At 43.2% G+C, this 24877-nt stretch overlaps 1 protein-coding gene across 2 annotated transcripts in view; it reads left to right on the top strand.

The window, feature by feature from the left end:
• The first annotated feature begins 2967 nt into the window (after positions 1–2967).
• The window catches only part of NECTIN3 (nectin cell adhesion molecule 3), a 74321-nt gene continuing 52411 nt past the window's right edge, over positions 2968–24877 (top strand). The window contains exon 1 of one of the 2 annotated variants that reach the window (XM_075103975.1): positions 2968–3372. In XM_075103975.1, coding sequence (XP_074960076.1) covers positions 3144–3372 — 229 coding nt within the window. In that variant the 5' untranslated portion in view covers positions 2968–3143. The remainder of the gene's footprint in view (positions 3373–24877) is intronic. The other variant, XM_075103966.1, reaches the window with a different exon arrangement.

The following is a 24877-nucleotide window of genomic DNA, read 5'->3' as shown; positions in this document are numbered from 1 at the left end:
ATACGCATTTATTCAATATTATGCAAGATTAATTGTTTGGAGCATCATGCCTTCAGGAGTGTTCTAAGCATCGGGGAGCCAAATTTAGCCTTTATATCATGGAGTCAAATTTCCTTTTGTATCACAAAGTCCCCAGGATGCCTGATTACAACAGTGCCGAATCTGGCACTGGAAGATGTTACCTACAGACTGGGCACAGTTCTGTTTAAATATGACAAACTGCATTTGCTTCCTTACCCTGCATGAATTGATGTACATATTTTGGTGCTAGACCTTCAAAACATTTTGTTTTAAAGACTTAATGCCTTTTGTTGTTTCGGAATGAGAAGAAATGAAAATATTATAGCAGATGACAATTTGATTATAGATGTCATAAATAGGATTTTAAGGGCTGCACTCTCAATTACACTATGGCCCCATTATATTTCCTGCCCATCCTCAGAGTGCCTTAAACTCGGTGTAAATGCAATTATGAGAGGTAATTTGCTTTGACCGTTAACCGTAGAAGGGGATTTGTCTATATAGGACTCGTCTACACGGGAAAATGGAATAATTGCACCCAATTAAAACATCTACCTGGAATGTTACATCAGCAAAGCCATACCGGTATAAATTATTCTGCTACAATTATGCTCATCAGTTTTCCCATGTAAAAAGGCTCTTAGCATAAATAAAAATTAGGCTCTAATGATTAATTCAGTATTATATTTATCCAGGTTTATTGGCATGGTGGAATATATCGGTTTCTACGGAATCAAAATGGCAAAGAGTCTAACAAAAGAGTAAAGGACCAGGCTTCAAAGAACAAGCAGAGTGGGAAAAGCTCTTTTTTTCCTTTAAACAGCCACACAAATCTGTGCCCTTCTGGACAAGATCCTGTGTACCACCTGAGCAACCCTGAGTCCCAATCCAGAACAAATCAGCATGGGAATGCTTTTGTACTAGTTGAGGATTAAATTTACAGAACTACACTGATTTCATAAAACCTTGAGAGTCTTCTCAGGTACATTGGTTTGCATAGCAAAATGTTGATGAACATCAAATGCCCATCATGGCTAGCACTTTGCCTCTAGTAACTCTTTGCCTGAATTCTGTTTTGTTTCACAGTTACAAATTAATGAGGCCAGTTAACTGGCAAAAATTCAGGGTAGCTGAAGACCGGATGAACATACTATTGTGAGCTTCTAATAAACCTAACCATGCACAGCTTTGAGAGAAACTGCTGTTCATGCCCACCATTGAAGAAAATTATCAAATATCACACCCTACTGAGGAAAATGCAGGGCTTATACAGAACCTGCTCACAGTAGATGTCTTGGCAGAAGGTATGCTATAGGCAGCTATTCAATACCTTCCTTGAAGTTTTGCGAGGATAGTGCACCTGAAACAAAAAAAACCAAACACCCTGGACACCCAGGTTGTAAAGAAGCAAGGCTCTCAACCCAACTCTTTTGAGCTTCTGTATTTTGCTACCGAAAATCTGGTTTGGGGATACATCCATTGCCACTGTGCCCACAACACTGGTGCTCGGAACAGTGCTGAGACACAGCAAAGAAACTGCGTTTTCTGGAAAAGTCACCTTCAATTTTGTGACCTGGTTACAGCCTGCTCTAATTCTGAGGCAGCCCTTAGCTGGACTCCTGGGACCTTGGGCAAAGGCATGAATCCCCTCTTCGCTTCGAATCGGCCACCTTGCCCTGCCACCTGGCTTACAGCACTGGTCTCCCCCTGTGGCCCGGGCGCCGCCGCTGCCTCCGGAGCCGCCCTGCCCTCACGGACGGCAGCCTCACCCGGAGCACGGCCCTGTGCCGTGCCACGGCCAAGAACCCCTGACGGCGCCAGCGTGACAGACACCCCCCGCTGCCCCCCGCACCCCGGCAGGCCCCTCGCCGAGGGCAGCGCAGGCCATATTTGGTATTCCTCGGTGATTTCTGCGCGGGGCTCGCACTGCTGCCGGGTGGTTTCAGACCCCTTGGCTCTGCCAGGGTCTGCCGCCGGGTGCAGTCACCCCTTGCGGGCTGGGCAAGGGGTCCGCATCGTCCCGTACCCCGGCGCTCGATGCTCCCGTTCGGCTGCCGGGACGCCGACCGGGGAGCACGTTACATGCCTCCCGGGAGGGGTTTGCCAACGGTACGGCAAGCGACGAGGGGACAACGGCGGGAAAGTTTGCTGTCGGTAAAACCACGGTGCCGAGGCAGAACGCCCAGCGCTGGGCCCGCCGCCCCCGGGAAGGAGGCGGGATCGGCCCGTTCGGCTCCCCGCGCCTCGGGGGCAGCCCGGCGGCGGCCCCGACCGCCCCTACACCCCCCCGCTCCGGCGGCCGGGTGAACCGGGACGCCCGTGACCGCGCCCGGCGACTGGCGGGGCGGGCTGCGGCCACCCCCCGCCGTCCCCCCGGGACCCCGCCCGGGGCATGCGCTGCTGACCGGTCCCCAGGCCGCGGGGCAGCCCCGCCCGGCCCAGTCCGGCCCAACCGCACGGCTCCCCCCTCCCGCCGGCTTCTCCCCGCCTCAGCGGGGCCCGCGGCAGGCGTGCGCCGGACAGCGGCCGGGAGGACGCGTGGCGGAGTCTCCCCTCCTCTCAGGGGCGCGGCGGGCCGGGGGAGGCGGAGGCGGCCGGGGAGGGCTGGAGCGGCGCGGGGCGCGGGGGGCGGGTGGACGCTGAGCCGGGGCGGGCCGGCGGGGGCGCGGCGCCCCCGACCACGCTGGGGGCGGTGGTGGCGGGCGGGGCGGGGCGGGGCGGGACGTACCAACAGCCCCCCGGGGGAGGATACCGTGGCACCCCCCACCAGCTCCCCGCGTTGCCAAGTGCACCCCCCCACTCGGGTACGTGTGCCGCTCCACAGAGCGGGCCGGGAGAGGCGCGGGGCGAGGCGACTTGACCCAGGGCGGGTGGAAGGGAGGGTGGGGGTGGGCGGGGGTCGCGGTAGACGCGCACGACACACACGCCTCCCTTTCCCCCTTCCCCCCCCTCCCCGCGGCGGGGTGGTGTGGCCCGCTTCGAGGAGGGCGGGGAGCGGCGCACGGCGCCTCCCCGCGCAGTGACACGCGCAGCCGGTGCGGGGAGGCGGCGGCGGCTGGTCGGGGAGCGGGAGGCAGCGAGAGGGCGTCGTAGCGGCGGCCGCCGGGAGCCGAGCCCGCAGCATGGCAGGGGCCGAAGCCGCCGCGGAGGCTGCCTCCGGTTTCCCCCCTTCGCCGGCTCCTCCCGCCTACCGGGAACTTTTTCCAGTGGCCGGCGGTGGCGGTGCCTCCCCCCGGTGGTGGTGGTGGCGGCAGCGGCGGAGGAGGCAGCAGCGGCATCGGCTTCGCTCGGCGGTGCCTCCCGGTCCGGGTCTGGGGCTGCTCGGGCTGGTTTTCTCTCGCTTCTGCTGCAGTAAGTGAAACTTTTTCCCTTTGGCGGCCGGGGCAGGGCGAGGGGGCGGGTGGGGAGGAGGAGGAGGAGGAGGAGGGGAAAGGGAAACTCGAGCCCCGGCAGCGGTGGGGGACTCGGTCGAGTTGGGGGAAAACTTTGTGTAGGCGCCCGGCTGGGCGGGGTGGCAGCTGCCCTGCGGACCGGGAAGGCGGTGGGACGTGGCCGGCATCGCGGAAGCTTTCCCCCAGGAACGACTGTGAAGGAGGAGGAGGACGGGTGAGATCCAGAGCCCGCACCGCACCGGGGATACCCCCGGGCGCTTCCCCCGCCTCCTCCCCCAGACCCCCCCCCCCCCGCCCCCCGCCGCCGGGACGGCTGGAGGCCTCCGGTGGGAGCGGGCGCCGGGAGGCCGGGGCGGGGCGGGCCGTTGTGCCGGCCGTTGGGTTCCGTTGCCGCGGCGGGGACCGTTGCGAGCGCGGGGGACCGGGGGCGGGGGCCGGAGCCGCCCCGCTGTGCAGCGCCTCCGCCAAGTTTGTTGGGCGGTCGGCTCCGGGCCGGCCGGGGCAGGGCAGGGCGGCCGCGGGAGTTTATCCGCCGCTGGTCCGGTGGCGGGGCTGTGTCCCGGCCACCCACACCCCCCCGCGACGGGCGGCAGGTTATCCGCCGTGATCGGCGTCCTGAACGGCGGGCTCTCGTTTGTTTGAGGAAATTCACGGCTGCCTGCCTTCCTCCCTCCCTCTCTTCCCCGCCGCCTCCAGCCAGGGGGAAGGACAGAAGGGTGGGTCTTCATGTTCTCCGGGTGTACTTCGGGGGGGAGGTGGAAGAGTGCGCTCTTTGCTTCTGCCGCTGTCGGCTTGTGTCGTTGTTTCCTCTTAATCAGGGTGAAATCGCTGCCGGTTCCTGTAGCCTTACGGTTTTAGATCGCTCATCTTTCTCTGTGAGAATGGATTTGTGTAGTCTACAGCACTTTCACCTTGAGCAGCTACTACCGGGGGCACTGCGGTGCGGGGCCCCCGTCTGGTTTGACGTGACCACTCGTAGGAAAACACTTAATACCACCACCCCGTGCTTTTTCCCGTGGAAAAGAGGCAAGCGACGTAGCAGTTGGAAACTAAAGCAGAGCAGGGTATTTTTTTTTTACTGCATGCAGTGTGGCGTGTGTAGTGTCACTTTTGCAGCAGTAGAAGATAAGGCAAAGTAGTGGACTTGGGCAAGAGCACATTGAAACCCATCATCCTGCTGTTGTATTCCCAATGCAGTAATGAATAGTTGGCAAGGATGTTTTATTATAGGATACACATAGTCCTTTTTCTCTTGAAGGAAGGAGGAACAAGTTAGAGGAGGTAGTCTCTGGAGGCTCATGTGATAAAAATACCCAGGAGCTTGCAAGCCATGCCACCGTAAAGCAGTTGCATGGTATCCAAGAAATGCTTTCTCAGGGAGGGAGTTGAGGCAGTGCTGCTGTAAGATTGTGCTCTTGCATGTAATAGTCTCCCCCCTCTGGCAATGATGTAGCTTTTAGAAAAGATGATTATTACTAATTTAAGCTTAATCACATGCATTTGCTGAAAGGGAACCCTGTTAAATTGCATATGTTCCAGCTGTTCCTAAAAAAAGGCAACAGTGGGAAAGACAGAAAGGTGAGTCTTCGTGTACCTGGGGTTTATTTTGGAGGAGGAAGAGTAGTTCACCGTCGTTCCTAGTTTTGATGGTGAACCTGTTATTGTTTCAATTTATTGAGAGCTAGTGTGGTCACATAAATCTTGTTGAGAGGACAGATTTGGTCCTAGTCAAGCTGAATAACAGCTGCAATAGTTGATACAGCACAAGAGCTCTGTGGGACTAGCTGACTGCCTCCTTAGGCAGAGATTACTGGGATGCTTTAGAGAAGGTGAACTATATGTTAGCGAAGCAGTCTAAAAGTTTAATTCCTTATGCAGAAATTTTTCCGTGCTGCATAGTGTGTGTCCTGGCTACAGGATGAAGTCTGTAAATTAACGGCTTTCTTATTTTTTATAATAGAACATTAGCTATTAAACTACGCTGCTGTTGAAATAGCTGAAAGAGGATCTATTGCTGCCTTGCGTGTTCTCTATAGCTACTTGGCTGAATGTTTTTACAAGTGTTGAAGACCTGGTTTTCTTCCGCTTTAAAATGCATCCAATGGTTTTTAATTTCCCACGCATAAGACTTTGGAGCTCTTAGTTTATAACAAACACAGTATTTGGCTTTATTTGGTAAATTGACTTTTTCAATATTAAGGTGGTGCACATTTAAGGCTTGCAAACTTTGTTTTCATAGGGCTGGCAAACTTCTTGCAGTAGCAGTTTTTCCCTTTCCCTTTGTTCAGGGTGATTTCTGCTCCCTTTTGTGATTAAAAAGGTGAAGTTGCAGACTTGACATAACCTTGCCAAGCTCGTTGTACATGTAAATGTGAAGATAATAGTAACAATGAAGTTAAGGGCATCCATGTGCTGTGTCATGCGGTGGCTTACTATTTTAGTCTTGTTGATTGTAATTCAGATGTCAGTGTTCCCAGATTCTTTTTGGCCTATGTGAACTTGACTGATAACGCTTCAGAACATCTGCCAAAGTGGAAATGTTGTGTTGAAATAATGTTCTTTTTCAAGCGCAAAGTTTTGAAGCATAATCTATGGATAAAAGGGGAAACTTAAGAAACTACTAGTGACTTTTGGACCCTCAGGTAAGAAGCAGGGGAAGATGGTTTTTTGTCAGTATCTTAGCTTTTCGATTACTTTTTTGAACCTGAAATTTCCCTCAATTGTTTTCCTTCTGTAACAGTCACAGGTGAGTGTGAAGGAAAAATAATCTGATTGTAGCTTTCAAGAGTGCCTGTAAATTTTGAGCATGATTAGATGTTGATGAAACCTGAAACTGCTGACTACTTTTGGACACCGTACTTCCTGCTGGTCAGTCAATTCTGATAATGCTAGCAAAAGTAAGAATTGAAAATGGCACCACAAAAAAACCACAACCTAGTAGAAAAACTTTAGTGTAAAAATCAAATCAGTTTTTATGTAATCATTTTGTCTGATGGCTGGGAATGATGATTTATTTGATCTATAATTCCTCAGAGAAATGCCACCAAAAACTCCAATACTCAAATCAAAAAACTGAAGGGGGAAGGAAGAGGAAAAAAACATATATGGAATCTTAAATAGCAGCACCTTTTGGATTTTTTAATAAAAATAGACCTGCTTTAGTAAATAGTGCTGCTGTTAGGAAAGCGAGACTATCAGGTTTGGCTTACGCTTACCAGTAATTCTTCCACTTCTCAGTCAAACAGTGCGTGATGGAATAAAGTATGTACTAGACTTGTATGATCAATTTTATTGTAGCTTTGGGCTAGGGGAGATGGAGGGAACATTATGATAACCTTTAATCTATAAAATAAATTGATATACATTGTGGCAAATATTTTTCAGCTATGTTGTGTATGAGGACCTATGTGCTGCTTAGTAATGAATTCCCTGTAATTTCAGTGCCTCATTAGTTTGCACATGGTGATAATTTTTTTGCAAAGTTTTTGGGAATACAAGCATGAATTAAAAACTAAGCAAAATTGTGAAATGAGGTGAATAGAAAGGAAAAACATGCAAGGTGCATTTTTCAGGGACTTCACTGAGGCAATTTTTTTAAGGTTTGAATTGTTGGTTTTGTTAAGCTTCTCAGTAAAGCTGGAAAAAGAAGTGTTTGTGGGGCATATGCTTTCAAATTCCCATTGATATTTTTTTTTCTTAAAGCAGCTTGGAGCACAGAATTCCAGACTGTAGTGGAGCTGGAAGGGTTGGATTATAAACGTGTGGATAAATACAAGTATGGAGTGTACTATACACAAAAATGGACTTGCAAATTAAAAAAAAGGAAATTCCCAAGTAACTATTGGCCAGAACAGTCTATTTGACTAGAAACTTTTATATGTTTTTGGGTTAAGTCATGACAAAAATATGAGGTCAAGCAACCCAGGTTAATGTTCCCCATTTGGAAATAGGACAGTGTGGCAAAGTGTCCAAAAAGGCAACAGAGTGTATTTTTTCCTCATTGTGTATAAAAGGCAATGCAGATAGTTGAGGAATTCATGTTTAAATATGTATTTGTTGTGTTTTGAAAACAGTATGGAGGGAAATGAACTTTTTAAAAGGCATTAGGTGAGCCAGTATGACACTGTAAGAGAAGGAGTAGGAATACTGTAGAAGATATTTGAAAAGCTGGAGAGAATGAAACGTTGAACTACACGGTAGGTAGGGCAGCATATGAAACTGCTGTGTGAAGGAATAGAGCAACTGCGCTGGTACGAATAACAGTAATTTTAAACAGAGGGAGAGTTAAACCTGGATCGTGTAATAATTAGCAAAAAGTGAAGTGCAAAGTTTGTCAAGCCCGTAGTTCAGGATAAGTCAATATGATATGCAGTGTGCTGTTTTGCAACAGTTCTAAGCTCTTTCCATTGTGGTAGGTCTGTCATTTTCAAGATTGTGTGTACACTCTGGTGCTCATGTGAAATAAATACAAAATAAAATGTAGATGCTAACATTTTATTAAAAATACATCATATAGGCTTGTAATTCTTGACTGCTATTTAAATTTTAGACAAGACAGTTTCAAGTTGTCTGTAGCACTGCATGGAAATAGTAGAAGCTGGAGTTATGAAAGAAGTGGTTATAAAACTTGTACAGACAAGGTGAAAGCAGGTTACAGTAATAATAAATTTTAGGATGAATGAAAACTGAAGAGGCCAACTAATGTTTTAGCTTGTGGTGTGTGTAAGAACTCCCATATATATACACATGGAAGTGAAATGTAATGTAATTTGAATTGTTAAGATCTGAATGCTTGGAGTATTATAGAAGAATCATGATGGTTGTTTGGCCATTTGTGCTACATAAAGGTTGAACAGTTTTGTGATTTGAACAATGTGTTTCTCTCTTGCCTCCTTAAATAACTTAATTTTATGTCCTGGAATATCAAGATTGATTGATATTGAACAAAAGAAGGATCTAGCAGGATTTATTTCTTGTAAGATTAATGGGTCAAGTATCCTGTGTAGCAATACGTCAAATCCTAGGTTGTTCTCTTAACCACCCCCTTCATGTAGCATTGCCCCCAGGATGATATTGAGAAACAAAGGACCGTCCTGTAGAAGGAGAAGCAAAACCATGTTGCCTTTACAGAGCATCTGTACTAGCTGATCACCCTTCAGGTGCTGGTGGTAGAGCTTTTAAGGTGTGCAAAATCACAGATGTAAATGTATCTGCTGTGAAAAGGAATTGGGGGTGTGTTGCTTCAGTAAGCAGTGTGTGGAGTGAATGAGCAGCATTTGTGGAACTTAAAGAAAAATTGAGTTAGAAGCTCTAGAATTGAAAGTACAAATCTCAATTTTTAGAAGGAAAAGCAGGAGTGAATGGAAGTAGGGTAAGAGAAGTACAAAACCTGCTATGCAAACTGGTAGGGGGTAATATTGTTAAGCGCCAACTACTTGCAGTGCTCTCGGTAAAGGTTGTCCTTGTATTGATTTGGTTATCTCTTGAAGAGCATGCCTTTCCACTCTGTGTTACACCATATTTTTGCTGTTGAGGTAGCTTGACCTGCTGTCCTGTGGTTGAATGCAGCTTTGTCCAGAGTTCTTTATCAGCACATATGGCTAAGACTGGTTAGATAAGCCTGCAAACAAGTGAGTGCTGAGATTGCTTGTGTTGCCTACTTGCTCTGGAGTCCTGGTACATTCCCTCTTAAAGATGAGCTGTGTGATGACATATTACTTTGCTCTAGTGCTGTTTATGTTTGTACTTGGACTTCTTGTTTCCAACTTTGAATGTCTTGCACTGAATTTAACTTGATGATAGCTATACTGACTGGTATGTAGATACTAATGCAGAAGTTCCTGCGAGGAATTTTCTTAGGGACCTGGTAATTGGATACTATCTGAATGGCCAGATTTTCTTAGTTATATGAAGAATAGCTATAAATGCAGTTATTTAATTTTGTTATGCCATGTGTTATTGGTTTTTCTTCTTGTTTGAAGAGGAGGTGATAAGATCTTTAAAGGTACCTTCTAACCCAAACCATTCTATGGCTTTACATGGAATTTATTGGTTGAGTTAGCCTATCTAAAACAAGATTTCTGAAAAGTACTTACCTGAAGGACAGTTGCATTCAGTGTGTCAAAGATCACAGCTATCTGAAATGCCATAATATATTTTTATTGAGAGGATGGAGAAGGTGATGAATTATTAGATTACACATGAGATAGGTTGATCAAACTTTCTTGTTAGAGGTAAAGGGGTCATTAACACTATTCTCTATTCTTGGTTGGAAAGCAGGTGGATTGCCTCAAAAAGGGTATCATGTAAGTATGGGGAGAAATCCCAAGAATAGCTAAGAAAGAAAAGTTGGCAATAGTTGAATGTGGATAAAATACAAGGAAATAGATGAGAAGCAATTAAAGTGAAATGTGCAGTAAAGACAGTGTCAGGGAAAATAATTATTGTGCTTCCATCTATGAAGTGAGATGAAAAATCTGTTATGTGAGAGGCTGTTTTAATCCCCTGGATGTGAAAAGACAGTAAAGGTGTAAAATAGTGGGTTAAAATTATGTGGAAGTATGTATGAGTAAGACTCCTGAGGGGGCTCATGGCTAATATTTAGCTTGGTTATGGAAAACCTAGGCCAGTGGTTGCTTACTACACAATTCAGTACACAGGTTCATGGTGAACATCTTCAAGGGTAGCAACTTCCAAGTTTCTGAGAGAATGAAATTAGCAGCAAGAATAAAAAACTTCCAAAGTCTTGAAATTTCAGTCTCTGTCCTCTATCCTTTTACCTGTGTTTTCCCAAGCGTGGGGAATAGAGCAGGTCAAGTTTAATATCAGCATGTTATCAAGAAGGTCACTGGTGGTTCAGGTAGTAAAAAGTAACAAGCTTTCAGACTATCCACTTTAATCACTACTGCATTCTTCTGTTCAGTATTTTTGCTTCTTTTCAGCTGTTCAAGTAGTGTACAGTGTAGTAAAATCAATTTTGATTTTGTAATACCTTAAAATAGCATGTTTTTGCATTCTCAACATGAAGGCTAGTCAAGTGTAGCTTCACTTGAGTTGGCTGGTGTACTAGGATTACCTGCAGCAGCAGTGATTATTCCCCCCCCCCGCCTCCCCTTTCCTATCAGATTTTCATTATGTGGTGTTTTAAGATAACCTCGTATCTTTGTATCCCCCAACAGGGGATCAGTGTTTTCTTCTTTTCTGTAGTCAAGGCTGGTATAACATGATAGTTTTTAAACTTGTTTTTCATATCTTCCTGGGATTAGTTTGAACAGAATGGAATGTTTTTCTTAAGCAACTGTTGGTTTAAATACTTAAAACATGCTAGTGCTATCACTGTAATGCAGTGGTGCATGCAGAATTCGAAGTCATTGAAACGGCAATGACTCCTGCCAGAAAACCATACCTGCTCAGAGGTGAGTAAAGGCTAGCCAAACAGGCCTTCATAGTTGATGTGCATACAGATGAGTAGAAGAAACAAACTGAGCTAGCTTGATGAATTAATTAGTTGCTTTTGGATCTGTCATTTTCACTATCCCTTGAGGTAGAAGATTACAAATTAGTGTTTGACTTAAACTTTTCTTAATCTTGTTTTCTGTGGGCATTCTTTGCCCACTTCTTTTGCTTCTTTTTTGCTTGCAATACCACCCATGCTGTATAAGGTTAAGCTGAAAACTAATTATTGCTGGGACAAGTACACTTAAGAAAAGCCTATTGGACAAAGGGATGCTGGAGGTAGAATGTGAAAAAGTTGAGATGGTTAAGTTGGGTAACTGTCTTTACTTAATTTCTTTTCCATGTACATAATCTGGTAGAACAATAAGAAGTTTAGTCAGGCATAAGTTGAGTTACATCAAATGCAAGGAACAACATCATAACAGAGTAATTGAGGGAGCGAAACTTTTGAGTTGTATTAACTTGGCTTTACCCAATTGTAAAATTGTAAAATTAGTAAAATTGTAAAAGTACCCAATTGCCAAAAAGCAATTTTTTCCCCAAAAATTCCTTCTTTAATTTCTCCTATATCATCCATTGGCTCTTGCCACAGTAAAAATATACCTCGTCAACTGCGCTAAAGATTATTGCTGGAGGTTAGAGAAGCAAAGATCAGGAGCTGCTAAGCTTAATTCCATTTTTTAACATATTTGTAAACATTGATAATATTTGCGTTTTAAAACCCCACTGCTTGGTCCTTCACCAGTGATGCTACTTCTGTGCTTCAATGCACTTTTGACTTCAAAAGGTAAATTTCCTTGAAACAGAAGTAATGTTATGACTTCATTAAGGTATTTTAACATTCAAAGAGGCACTATAGATCTAAAGAAATCAACCATGATGGTTGTGACCATACCATTAATCACTACTTTGGAGATTTAAATACATCCTGTTAAAAGTTTCTGTGGTGTTGGTAGCTGAGGAAGCATAAAATAGTCTACCTGTAGTGGCTAGCAAGTGCAATATACCCATTTATGCAGGATATTTGGTATAGGAAGAAGTTACTAAGTTCTGCATAGCTGTGTTTCAGCAGTTTGTGGTGTCAGAGGTAGTTCAGGCCTCTGCGCATAGCTTATATGGCAGGGAGTTGGAACCAGACAATCTTTAAGGTCCCTTCTCACCTAAAACATTCTATGATTCTAGATCTGTAACACAGCTGTTAAGTTCAATGGTTGTAAAATTGTAAGGCTTTTGGCTATAACCAAATTAATCATTACAGTTGATTCATCAGTGTTTTCACACGACCATTTATTAACTTACGTTACGTTCTGACGAGCTTCGTGTAAGATATTTCAGAGATTCTGAGAGTGTTCTGCCTTACAGAAAGAGGTGAGGACTATGGGACCCTATGGAACTGTTAGTGAAAGTTCCCTTGGTGGTGTGTTTTGAGAGCTACTCTGCAGCTGTGTTTTCCAGGACTTGAAGCATGGCTTGGTGTGATAAACTTATGTGGTGCAAATAAGGTGAAAACTGAAGTAAGTGAGGAAAAGGAGTTGTGGTGTGTCCACAATTTGAGACTGCTCTGTAAAGAGGTCCTGAATAGATTACTGTAAGTGTATAGGACAAGACTGTGGACAAAGGAGAACAGTGAGTGTTGGTAACCTTGAGAGGCTATTAACAAGGTTTCATAAAATGTCCTTGTAGCTAAATTGGTGAGACATGGTTGAGGTAAATGGATTAAGAGGGTGAAAAACTGTGTACTGCTGGACTCAAAAGGCTCTGATCAGCTGTAAAAAGTCCACCTGGAGGCTTGTTACTGGTGGCATGCCTTTAAGGATCAGTGCAGGGCCAGTTTGTCTGTTTCAGCCCATCTTTCAGGTCAGTAATGTGCTTTCAGCAAGTTTATGGATGCTACCCGATTGTGAGGGGCAGTTGATATGCTGGAGACTAGGGCTGATTGAGTGGGTTGTCTGTGGGCTGGAGAATTGGCTGGTAGAAACCTGATGAAATTCAACAAAAGCAAATACTGAGTCTTTCTGGGGTGGAATGACCCCATGCAGCAGCACAGATGTGGTGCTACCTGGTGAAAAGCAGCTTTACAGGAAAGAGCGTAGGTGTCCTTGTGGCTCAGTATGTTCCTTGGTGCTGTAAAAGTTGAAGAGCATACTGGGCATGGTCATCCAGTTGAAGGAAGTAATTACTGTCTATTTTTTGGAGCTTGGGAGACTGCGTCTGGAGTACAGTGCCCAGTTTTGTGCTCCCACTTATGAGGCAGATACTGAGGTTTCTGTGGAAGGCCACTAAGATAAGGAGTAAGCAGTGTGTGATGTATGAAGGGCTGAGAAATTAGTTTGTTCAACTTTCAGAAAGTCTGAAATGGGGGGTCCTAATTGCTGGCTATGACTGTTTAATAGGTGAGAGAGAAAATGAAGACAGGCTTTCCTTAGATACACACAGGAAAAGGGTAAGAGGCAACAGACACAAGCTGCATCAAGGGAAATTCTAATAACATGTTAGCAATATGTTTTCCCACATAGAGAATGAAGCACTGAAACAGGTTGTGGAATCTCTGTCCTTGAAAATATTCAGAGCTTGACTCTGGTATGACCCTGAGCAACCTGATCTGACTTCAAAGGTGGCCTTGCTTTCAGCTGGGGATTGGATTAGATAGCCTCCAGAAGTCCCTTTCAGTCTAAATGAGCCTTATTTTGTACATGGGTAGGCAGGAGCTAGTATGCTATAGTTGCTGTCCCCGGAAGAAAAGTAGAAGTGGTCGGAAATCTTTTTCTACTAAGATTAAAAAGCCCAAGTAAAGTATGAAACAAGATTTTCCTGCAAAGGAATTTGACTGCTAAAAGCTTACTTTCAAATTGGAACCCATTGTTAACTCCTAATGTAAGTAATAAAGACTTTCCTGCATGCCTTCTGTTACTTCAATAAGTAGCTCGTAAAACCAGTCCCTTACAGCATGGAGCTGAGAGGTAGTGTGACAAACATTGAAAATGTAGTTTGGCAGTAAATAGATCATTTACAGCATTATTATGCTTGGCTAGCCATTACCCAGGCTTGCTGTCCTGAGGCAGTTCCTGGACAAAAAGGGTTAACTTCCTGGAATAGGTTGTAGTGGAGGGTGGCCTGAAGAGCTAAAAAAATCCCAAAGCTTGCAGTGCCAGCAATGCAGGGGGCAGCAGGCATCCGCATAACTTTGTAATGTAACTAGTAGCTCATCAGGTCTTGTCATGGACAGCTGAGATTTAGGCATCATATTTTATGATTTGCTGCTTCTGAGAAAATATGTTCGTTTTATCACAGAATCATAGAATCATTTAGGTTGGAAAAGACCTTAAGATCATCAAGTCCAACAGTAAACCTAACACTGCCAAGTCCACCACTAGACCATGTCCCTGAGTACCACATCCATGTATCTTCTAAATACCTCTAGGGATCATGACTCCACAACTTCCCTGGGCAGCCTCTTCCACTGCTTGACAACCCTTTCAGTGAAGAAATTTTTCCCAATATCTAATCTAAACCTCCCCTGGTGCAGCTTGAGGCCATTTCCGCTCATCCTATCTACTTGTTACTTGGGAGAAGAGACCAACCCCCACCCTGCTACAACCTCCTTTCAGGTAGTTGTAGAGAGCGATAAGGTCTCCCCTCAGCTGCTTCTCCAGACCCTTCACCAGCTTCATTGCCCTTCTCTGGACACGCTCCAGCACCTCAATGTCTTGTACTGAGGGGCTACAAACTGAACACAGTATTCGAGGTGCCTACTATATTTCATAGTATGGCTGCAGCTAAACATTGGCAGATAACATTCAAATTTGACAAGTAATTGAAAATGAGAAGTTAATGTTTAACTGTCTTCCTGAACTTGAGACTTTGCTACTTTATGTAGTGCAAAGTACAACCTCCCTTTTCTCCCAGATCTCAGTTCTTCCTAGGGTATGTGGTACATAGGAAGACAACATCTAAGAAGTGGAGGAGTGGCCTGCTTAAGGGAACAGGGGGTTTCCTAGAGATTGAAGGTCTTGTTCCTTCATCTAGGACATCACACACGTCAGTGCTCCTGAACAGTTTTTAATGGTTTTCAAATTCCAGTGTAGGAGGTAGAGTTGTAGAGCAGGAAATGCTGAACGCTTACAACTGCTACTGTACGCTTAGCAGAATTTCAGGTCCTTCCTTAAAATTAATTTCACAAAAAAACCCACCCAAATCCACCAAAATCCTGACACCTGGATGATTTTTAAGAAAATCAGAATTTTTACTTTTATAGAACTTTTGGCTAGCTTATCCTTAAGCTTTCTGTAAGGACTGTGTATACTTGCAACACCAAATGCAGTGGGCGGTCTCTGAGTGTGCCGTGTTGTGTTCTCTGTTTGCAGTTGGCGTGATGTCCATTTCTGCTTGACTTAAATTTTTGCTTTAATCTTCCTGTGTAACAGTAAGTTAAAGACAATTAAACATGTTAAAATAACAGTATTTTTTCTTTGGTCTCGTTCCCCCCAAAATGGCTGAAATGCCCTATGTAGTTTGGTTTCCTGTTTTGTTTTTCAAGTTACCCTAAGTTAGGAGGTGTTATTTGTGCTTAAAACGTCATTCTTGGTTGAGTTTAAGAAACTCATAGACACTGCTTTTCAACGTGACACACCTTTAAATGGTCATCATTTTGGCTTGTCAATACCAGCCAGCATTTCTCACGGTATCTGTTAAAACTCATTTGGGTTTTTTGTCGATTAATTAAACTCTCTTGTGTTTATACTGGATGAACTTACTTGCCTCATACAAAGGAGAGCAATCTGTATACTCTTCACTCTGACTTTATTGGCCATTTTTGACTGAACAGTTCAGAAATTCTTCTCCCTCTTACCCCTACTTTTGAGTAGGTAAATTATGGCTTAGTTCTAGGAAACTTGATCACTTTTTATTAGACCTTCTGTTTGAACATAAGTTAAACAGTAACTGTGAAATCCAGAAATTGATGGTTAATTGTTTCTCAGAGTCCATAGATTAAGGCAAATTTAAGCTACTCTTAATAATGTGTGGAGAAGTAGAGTCTGAGAAGTGCAGTGTAGCATGGGAAGAACAGAAAATATACAGGTGTGGAAAACTTAAGCTACTGTATAACAAAATAATGAAGTACTGCTGTAGTACTGCACATGCCTATAAATGTATGCATGGGAATATGCTAATTCTTGATTTAGGTCTTTATTGCTTCTCATAGCCAGCTGAGTTGACTGTCATTCCAACAAATGTGCCATTCATTCTTACAGTTAACACGTAGATTCTGGCTGACCATTGCAGCTTGCTTGTGCTGGCTGCGATAAATACTGGGAAATGCCTGAAGTATCAGGTATTAATTCACAATCACTAAGACTTCAGCAGTTACAGCCCAGCCCAACTACTTCAATAAAATGTTACTGGCTTGAAGATATGTGCTGTAGGATTCCCTTAGTTGCAGTGTAGGGTTATAACTTTGCTGGGCACTGAAACATTTGCTGCTTTAAACAAAACTGAGAAAGAAAAACATTTTTTTAAATTTCTGGGCCTTTATATAATATTCTACTTGAACTGATGGTGGAAGGACTGACTTATGAAGGTGCCTCAGTTAGCTATTGTTTTTGTTAACATGCAGGATCAGGTTTTGGTTTGCTAATTCCATAGGTCATGCATTCGGCAGTATCTGCTAGGCCTAGCAGCATGGCTGTACCTTGACTGTCTTTAAAAAAGGTGTCAGCTGAGATACGTTGTGACAGAGCTTTTTTTTTTTTTCCACTTATACTTGAGATCATGGACCAAAAAAAGATGCTTCTGAGGGTGCTGAATGCGTTGGCTGATGCCATGTTCTGTCACCTTTGAAAAGACTGCCTTTTTCCACTCATCAGGAACCTCTTCCAGTCACTGTGACATCTCACTCATCTTCAGGAAAGGAGGATCCAGGAAACTGGTCAGGTTTGCCTCAGTTACTGGAAAGATTATGGAGCAAATCCCCCTCTAGGCTTTCTCCAGGCCCTTGAAGGACAAAAGTAGGTGGTTGGGAATGGCTTGAAGGGTGGAATTCAGTTGTACAGAGTCCAACTGGTGGCTAATTGACAGCTGATACTGGGGCAAATATTGCTTCATGTCTTTGAAGGTAGGATATAGTGCACTCAGTAAGTTTGTAGATGATGCCAAACTGGGGTACAGTTGATACTCTAGGAGGCAGGTCTGCTAATCTGAGGGTTGTCAACATGCTGGAGAAACGGGCTGGCTGGGACATCATGGAGTTCAGCAATGGAAGTGTGAAGTCCCATATGTGGGTTGGAATAACCTAATGCAACAGCATGGGCTGTGGGCTGGAAGGCAGCTTAGCAGGCACGCATGGGGGGTCCTGGTGAACAATAAATTGAGCATGTATCAAGCAGTTTGCCCTTGCAGCAAAGGAAAATTACCTCATCCTGAGCTGTGTTAAGCACTGACAGCTTCCCAAAGGGAAGGGATCCTTCACCTTTATTTGGCATTGGAGCACCATGTCCAGTTTGGGGCTCCTCAGTACCAGAGAGAGACTGAGGTACTGGAGTGAGCTCAATGGTGTGCTGCTGGGCTGATAGGGGGCTGGAGCACAGGGTGTGTGAGGAGAGGCTGCAAGAGCTGGGTTTGATCAGCCTGAAGAAGGGAAGGCTGAGGGGAAGGAGTCTCTCTTGATCTCTGATGGGAGTGTGTCGAGAAGGTGGAGCAAGGCTTTCTTCAGAGTTGGAGCACACAAGGGAATAGGAACAAGCTGGAATATTTGAAATTCAGAGTCAGCGTACGGAAAAAGTACTTCCCTGTGAGGGAAATCAGGCACTGGAGCTAGTGCCCAAAGTGGTTGACGAATCAATCACATTCCATGGCAATAGTCAAAACTTGACTGGATGAGTCTCCAAGCAGTCTGATATAACTAGACCTACTCTGAGCAGGACTAGGTAGCCTCTAGAGGTCCCTTGCCTCTTACCTACATGAAATAATTATTCTCTGTATCAGTATTAGAGCTTGTTGGCCTTTGCCAATGAGAAATGCATTATGAAGAAAACTATGCCTAGGAGTTCACTTGTGTTTAGTAAGTGATAGGTGTTCTTGTTGGAAATGATGAATATAGCTTATACCTGTGTTGGGGATGACCTGCTGAACACTTTGGAGACATCACAGGACTTGGTGTGTATCTGCTGGCACACAAACCCATGTTTTTGCAAGTTTGTGGGTAGGTGGAAGAGGCTATGCTGTTATGTGATTGATAATTCCCAGGTTTTGAGATGAAGCAGGAACGATGGGCAATATTCCTCTTCTCGCACACACAAAAAATAGCATTAAATCACTTTTTCAAATAAGGAGTAGACAGGTTCTGGAAGAAAGTGTGGGAGGGTATTTATTTGACCAAACCTTCAGTTAGCAGTCACTGTGGTCTTGCTAGGACCTTTTTCTGGAGAGAATTCATGTAGTGGAAGCTATAGTTCTGGGTGGTGCTGGAGGATAGTTGGATCTTGTCTATTGCACTTCTTGGAGTCTGAGATGCCCTAATTAAACATAACTCCTGTTGCTGATACAAGTTGGGATAAAGATGAATCGCACAGAGTTCTGGAGGACTTCATGAAACTGAGTGATTAAATAATGAAACAAGCTGAAAGGTAGATATATGTTTAGTGATGCCCATGAGGCCCCCTTTGTGGGAGGAGTAAACTTCATAAATATAATGTATAATGATAAATATCATATATTTGTATACTTGAAAACAAGGCCTTGAGTATGTGATGGTCAGTTCACACAACTGACAGTTTTCTGTGTTAGTTATCTTTAAAAGTGGGGGGATGTGGGACAGGACATAACAAATCAAGTGTTGGGGTAAAAGAAAAACATCCCATGCTAATGTGTAAATAGGTTGTTTACCTGTTCTTTAAATCTGTTCAGTTTTGGTCTCTTGATCTTAAAAGCAAACAAACAAAAAAAACCCCAACCCACCCCAAAATACTAGGATGGAAGTAGATTCAGAGGAGGGCAGCAAGGGTAAAAGATACGAAAGTCAGCTTCTAAGTAAAGTCAGCTAAGTCTTTGTAGTTGAGAAAATAGGTGACTTCTTGGAAGAAGGGGAGGAGAAGAAGGATTATAGTGGGATCTTTGAAATCATGAGTGATGTCAACAATGTGTATACAGATTAACTCTTACGGTGCAAGAAGTAGGTGCTCATCAGATGAAGCGAAAAGGAGACAAGTTGCAAGCAAAGGTGGTTTTAGAACTGGTGGCAAGATTGCTGGCATTCCTTGCCAGAAGATACTGTGGATGCAGAAAGCTTGTTAAGTCAACAGGAGATGAATTGGTACTTAAAAATCAACTGAGGCTTAAGCTGATAGGTCAGATCAGGCTTGGGAGAGCTGAAAGTGTTGGGAATAAATGTTTGTCCTGACAAACACACGCGCACACACCCCTTATATTTTATTGCCTGTATTTCTTCATGTGACTACTCTAGGTAATTTTTTTCCTTAGAGAGCATGAATCCTTATTATGCCAACGTCTATGCTGTTAGGTTTCCAGGTGATAGGGATGCGTATGTGGAGTGGAGGGAAGGACTCTCATTCTAGAACTGGCACCTTGATCAAAGCATCTTCCCTTTTGAAGCATTTTATCTGAGAATTATTGAAAGGTGAGGATACAGAGGTAGCATCAGTGATTAACACCCCACCCCCACTGCCCCCAGGCTACAATAACTTCTGTAAAATCTTCAGGTCACACATTTATTTTGTAGTCAAATATCAACCTTTCTATATCTTCATCTATGCAGTCAATTATATAGGCAATCCTGCTCAAGTCAGGTGTGTCTTTGATTTAAGTGCTGCTCTCACCTGAAGGAAAATCCTACAATAAGCCTTGCCTCCACTGGATTATCCTTCATGGGCACAGCTGAGCATCTCATGCAGTTCTGAATGTGGTAGAATAATGGTTATTTATAGCAGCTTGAATGTCTCATGCTTATTGCTGAAGTTTGGACTGTGGACTGGATGCTGTGTTGTCTTCTCAGTTTTACACTCCTAAGAGGAAAGAAGACTATCTCTGCCAGAGGTCTTGCATGAAGGCAGTTGCACATACAAAGTATGTATGAACTGTTTTGAAGCATGTCCTCTTGTGTTGGCATCTGCTTTGAACTTGAAGTGTAGTAATGCCAGTTTTGGAACTTCTAGACTTGGCTCTGAAGAGCGTACTAGAATTGAAACCTTTTAAGAACTAATTGGTGTCCAGAAAGTGACAAATTTTGTGTAATATAAGTAATTGTCTCTTTGTATTGTGAAAGGCAGTTGGTAGTAGGTGATGAGGCTGCCTTAAAGACAAGTGAAGTTCTTTGTGTACTTCATTTATAGAAGGCAGAAAAGCTGAAGCATGAGCTGACTAAAGCAAAGTGATCAGGTGTTACTCTATATCTCCTGGGTGGAATTTTTGTCATCACCTTGAATTCACAGCCCTGCAAATAAATGAAGAAATGGAGCTTTTAAAATACATTTTAAGCAAGCAACACTAAACTAACGTCTAAACATCAGGTTATAATGTAACATACTAATGCACATACTCAGGTTGAGTTAATTTTCTCAAAGCTGAAGGCTGTCTGTTATTTCTCCAAGTCTTATTTGTGGTTGAGAATGATAAAACTAGTCTATAAGGAGTGACTTGAGTATGTTGCGGTGACTCAGTTGAGGACAAACTGGTGCTAATAGAGATTTCATGTGGATTCATATATACAGCTTTGAAGAGTTAAAAGCTTTTAAAAAATACATGACAAAAGCCAAATACCTGCTTGTGGATCAGAATACAAGAAATAAGTAATAGAGGAGACTTATCTGCTGTGAGCTGGCTGTCCCTCTGATGAAGAAAACCTGTGCTGAAAAGAGTAACTGGTAAGGATAAAAGTAGAAGCAGCAAATGGTGAAAAACACTTGGTGAGAAAACAGCTATCTAATTGAATGGATTGAATGTAACATTCAAGTTAATCCCCAAATGCAGTAGACCTGAGAATGAAAAAAGTGGTTGAAAAGGCTCTGTCTCAATAAGTGAATATGTACTAGCGAAAAGCATGGTGCTCTTAATGTTATGAAACCAAAAGTTCTGTGTTCAAGTGCTACTAGCTGAGCATTAAAAATTAAATTAATTGGTCATCCTGGATGCCTTCTGAGTTAATTTCTTCCTTCTGTTTTTCTTGGTAATTTCTCAATGTATAACTGTTAATTCCTTCATTTGCAGAGCAAGTGAGGATAGTCTTGAAACACAGGTGGGAAAATGTGAATCAGCAAGTTGCTAGTAAGGGGACTGGGAATGAGACGACTTCTGAAAGCCATATAGTCTGAAACCTCCTCAGAGTAGTGAGGTCTGGGTGAACTAAATTGTCATGAGAGAGAGCAGGTGGTGTAAGTGTATGGAATGGATTGTTGCAAATAAGCTCCTGAAAGGAGATCTTACAATTGCGTCCATCAGCATGTGTCATATCAGCTAACAAGAATTTGAAGGAAGAACAGATTATTACTTGACTAAAAATGTCTGTAGATAATAGTACAGTAACTAGGCTGGCAAAATCCTTGAACAATAGATCTGTCTCTACCCCAGTGGAGGATCAGCTTTGGTTAGTTTGGTTGCTTGGTTTTTTTATAACTAAACATCAAACCTTTCTAAAGGCTGTGGAGGTTTAAAGTTTTGGCCAGGGTGTTCATTTAAGGAACTCATTTTCTGTAGCATCAAAGTGTAAAATGTGTTCATCTGATTCGTGTCAATATGGAACAATGCTAGAGTCACACGGTGAAGTGTGACCCTCTATCATTTGACCGTTCTGTTTGTGCTTGTGTAACCGAGGGCCGTTCAATTGTCTTAATGGTTGGAATGTTGATTGGCGATTTAAGTTAATTGTTAAGAAAGAATTTTAGTTAGGAGTAGAAACTAACACCTGCTTAGGCCAGTCAAGAGGGCGTTAGCAATGAATGCTGCATTGACAAGAAGCCTCCTAAAAAGATACAATTCAGTAGAACTTCAAGGACTAACAGTGGAAACACCCTGCTACAAAGGAGAGTGACCAAAAAGACTTGCCCCCCCACACCCGTAAAGAGCATGCGGGCTAATCTACATGGCCAGCGTGGCTAATTTAACTACGGCTGACCAACGGCAAGTGGGATGCTTATCACTGACCAATGAGTGTAAACTTAGGCGTGTTTTTACTAATTGTTATATAAACCCTGTAATTTTGTATGACGGTATGCACGTTAGGCGGAAGGATCCCCCGTGCATCCAGCGCTGCTTGCTTGTCTCTATTTAATAAATTGTAAACTTTGATTGAAATTCCATTGAAGGCTAAATTAATTATAACAAAAGGCTTTCTTGACTTCAGTGCAGTTTGTTGTTGCTTGTTTTTGTGGTGGGTGTTCTGTTGCTTCTGTTTATCTCCTTCCTAACCTCCGAAGGTATACTCAGCAGTGCAGGCATTCTTTTTGCAGCTTAAGTACTTCAGGACCTTTGTTCTTATCAAAGAAGGCAACCCAATAATCTGTTCTTCCAGCCCTTCCTTATAGGTCATGTTTTCTAGGCCTTTGAACACACTTTGTTTGCTTTCAGACTCTCTAGGTGGCTAATATCTGAAGGATGATGTTTAAGCTGAACAACTCAGATAAACTATCACCGATGTTGGCTAGAGCAGGGATTTTATTTCTGTATTAGCGTATTCTAGAGTGGCACTTTCAGTTCTTGAAATGTAACCATATACTTGCTGTAATTTTAAGTCTTTGCTCTCTATCCAGTTATTAGCATCCTGTATCTGTTACTTACACTTGTTCCTGCTGACCACTATTCTAATTTGGACCCATTAGAATTTGAAGCTTTTCAGGCTGACTGGGAAAGATGCATTATGTACAACTTTGCTTGTATTTTCTGTATCTAATGCCGTTATTTAGCAGCCTCACCAAGATACAGAAGTGCAGTGCTCCATTTGACTTCCCACTGTATCTGTTAGATATTTTGGTTATGTGTTTAAACTGGATGCCAGATAGGAGAACTTTAACCTTCCCTTCAGGTTAGTTTGTCAGAACTACAGACTCATCGTTTGTGTTTCAAAAGACTTTAAAGATTGTATGGAACTCTAACAAATGTTCCAATCAAAGGTTTGAGTTACATGAATAATTGCTTTTTTCAATCTTTTGTTTTTCTCTTTGTGTATTAATACCTATTGCTTGGTATTTGATAATTTAAATTTATAGAAATGGGTATGTGAAGCATTTTGCAGTGTTTAGGGAGAGAAAGTGGTGTATATTTCTGTGATAACTTTTGAACTACTTTTTTACTCTTAGTTTTTTGTTGGAGTGGGACTAAGGATGAGATCTTCTCCTGCAGTTCTGCTTTTGAGCCTGGCCCATTTGTTGGAAAAAGTACCTAGTCTTTTTTGTTTCCTTTTGAAAGGGGTGGGGGTTGGGAGGTCTGTCTGGTTAAACAGAGGTTGGAATGCTCATTACGGAAGAACTTCCAGCTGCCTCATAGCTTGCCTCACTTATTAGTTCAACATGCCTTGTAAACATCTGAATGCCTAGTATCAGGATAAACACAAGTGTCTTAATTTGCTGTGTGTTAAGATATCGTAATGTAAGAGCATGTAAAACAGATGCTGATGCTAATATGGTGTAAGCTGAAATTCCAGATGAAGTTTTAAAGTTCATGGGACTTTGTAAATACTCTTGGTGAGTAGTTTAAATTTAAAGCTTCAATTGTATAAAAATTGGCTAAGAGTGTCCTTCACAGCTCAGTTTGAATCATTAGCCTAACTTGTTTTAGTTTCATCTAGTGTCTCATATCCTATTTAGTTTTCTGCTGATTGATACTAAAGGTCTGTGCGGCATGGTAGGAAGCAGAAGATGCAGAGGCACAGTCTCTGCCCTGTGTGGATGTAGTGAAACTAGAAGAGAAGCACCAGTTCATGTGTGAAGAAAACAGCATTGTGAAGTAAGAATAGTGGGACACAGGCATACCTGACTTCAAGTGCAGAGGTGTGGAGCTTTTTTGAAGCTCCAACTCATGACTCTGAGTTGGGCTTAACTTACATTAATGCTAAACTCTTGAGTTTAACTATTTTCTTTGTATTGCACTGAAGTATAATACCTCTTCCTAATCTGTTTCCTTGCTTTCTGTGATGAAAACATCAATCTTGCTGATAGTGTTTACTGTGGTGCCATAGAGGTTTGCATACGTGATCATCTTGACCCATTTGTATTAGGATGAGAGTATTTTGTCAAGTATTGCATTATCTGGCCGTATGAATCTTCTCTCTGTGGGCTCTTGGTGCTACCTTGTGAATGGTAGGTGTAGCCTTCCCCACAAATAACAGTATTCCTTGATATCTCTATACATGTGTAGATGTGTTGATTAGGCAACTAGAGGAAGGTAATTGACTGTCCTTTCCATCAGCTGTGGAGAATGAAGGAGTTGCATAACATGAGCTGCTTGGTAGAATGGTGTGATAATGCTGTCAGCTCTAACCTTAGGAGCAGCAGATGGAGGTTCAAAGTACTTAAATTCTGCAGAACACCCTATGATAGAGCTTAACTGAGAATTTGTCTGGTTTGAGCTTGATGTTTTGAGTAAAACCCCTGCTTCAGCAACAGTTAACTTCTGAGACTGTACTGAAATGAAGAGACTGACCTTTTCATGCATTCTCAAACTCAACCTGTTCTTGTGGCCAGTGTCTTCAACTTTTAGATTGCTTTTAAAAATTTTACTTCTGCGCAGCTTTTTTTGAATTTTCAACTTAAATTACGTTCCCTGTACTATAGCCTTTGTAAGCATGTAGGCTATAGGCACCTAAAGGAGTGCTGCTTGCATATTAAGTAAAGCTTAGACTAGAATGTAGTTTTAGTCTATTTGTAGGTATAAACAGTTAACATTCAGAGGTTAATAGGTGCATTTCCAAGTGACGAATGCGTGTGAGCCATAGTAGTGATATAGAAATAAAATGGGAGGAATCTAGAAATATGTCATTATTTAAACAATTGTTGTCATAATATTTC

The sequence above is a fragment of the Phalacrocorax aristotelis genome, chromosome 1 (assembly GCF_949628215.1).
Source record: "Phalacrocorax aristotelis chromosome 1, bGulAri2.1, whole genome shotgun sequence".
In the NCBI taxonomy this organism is placed as follows: Eukaryota; Metazoa; Chordata; class Aves; order Suliformes; family Phalacrocoracidae; genus Phalacrocorax; species Phalacrocorax aristotelis.
Note: the sequence above shows the minus strand (reverse complement) of the source record. Positions and strands in the feature narration are given on the sequence as shown.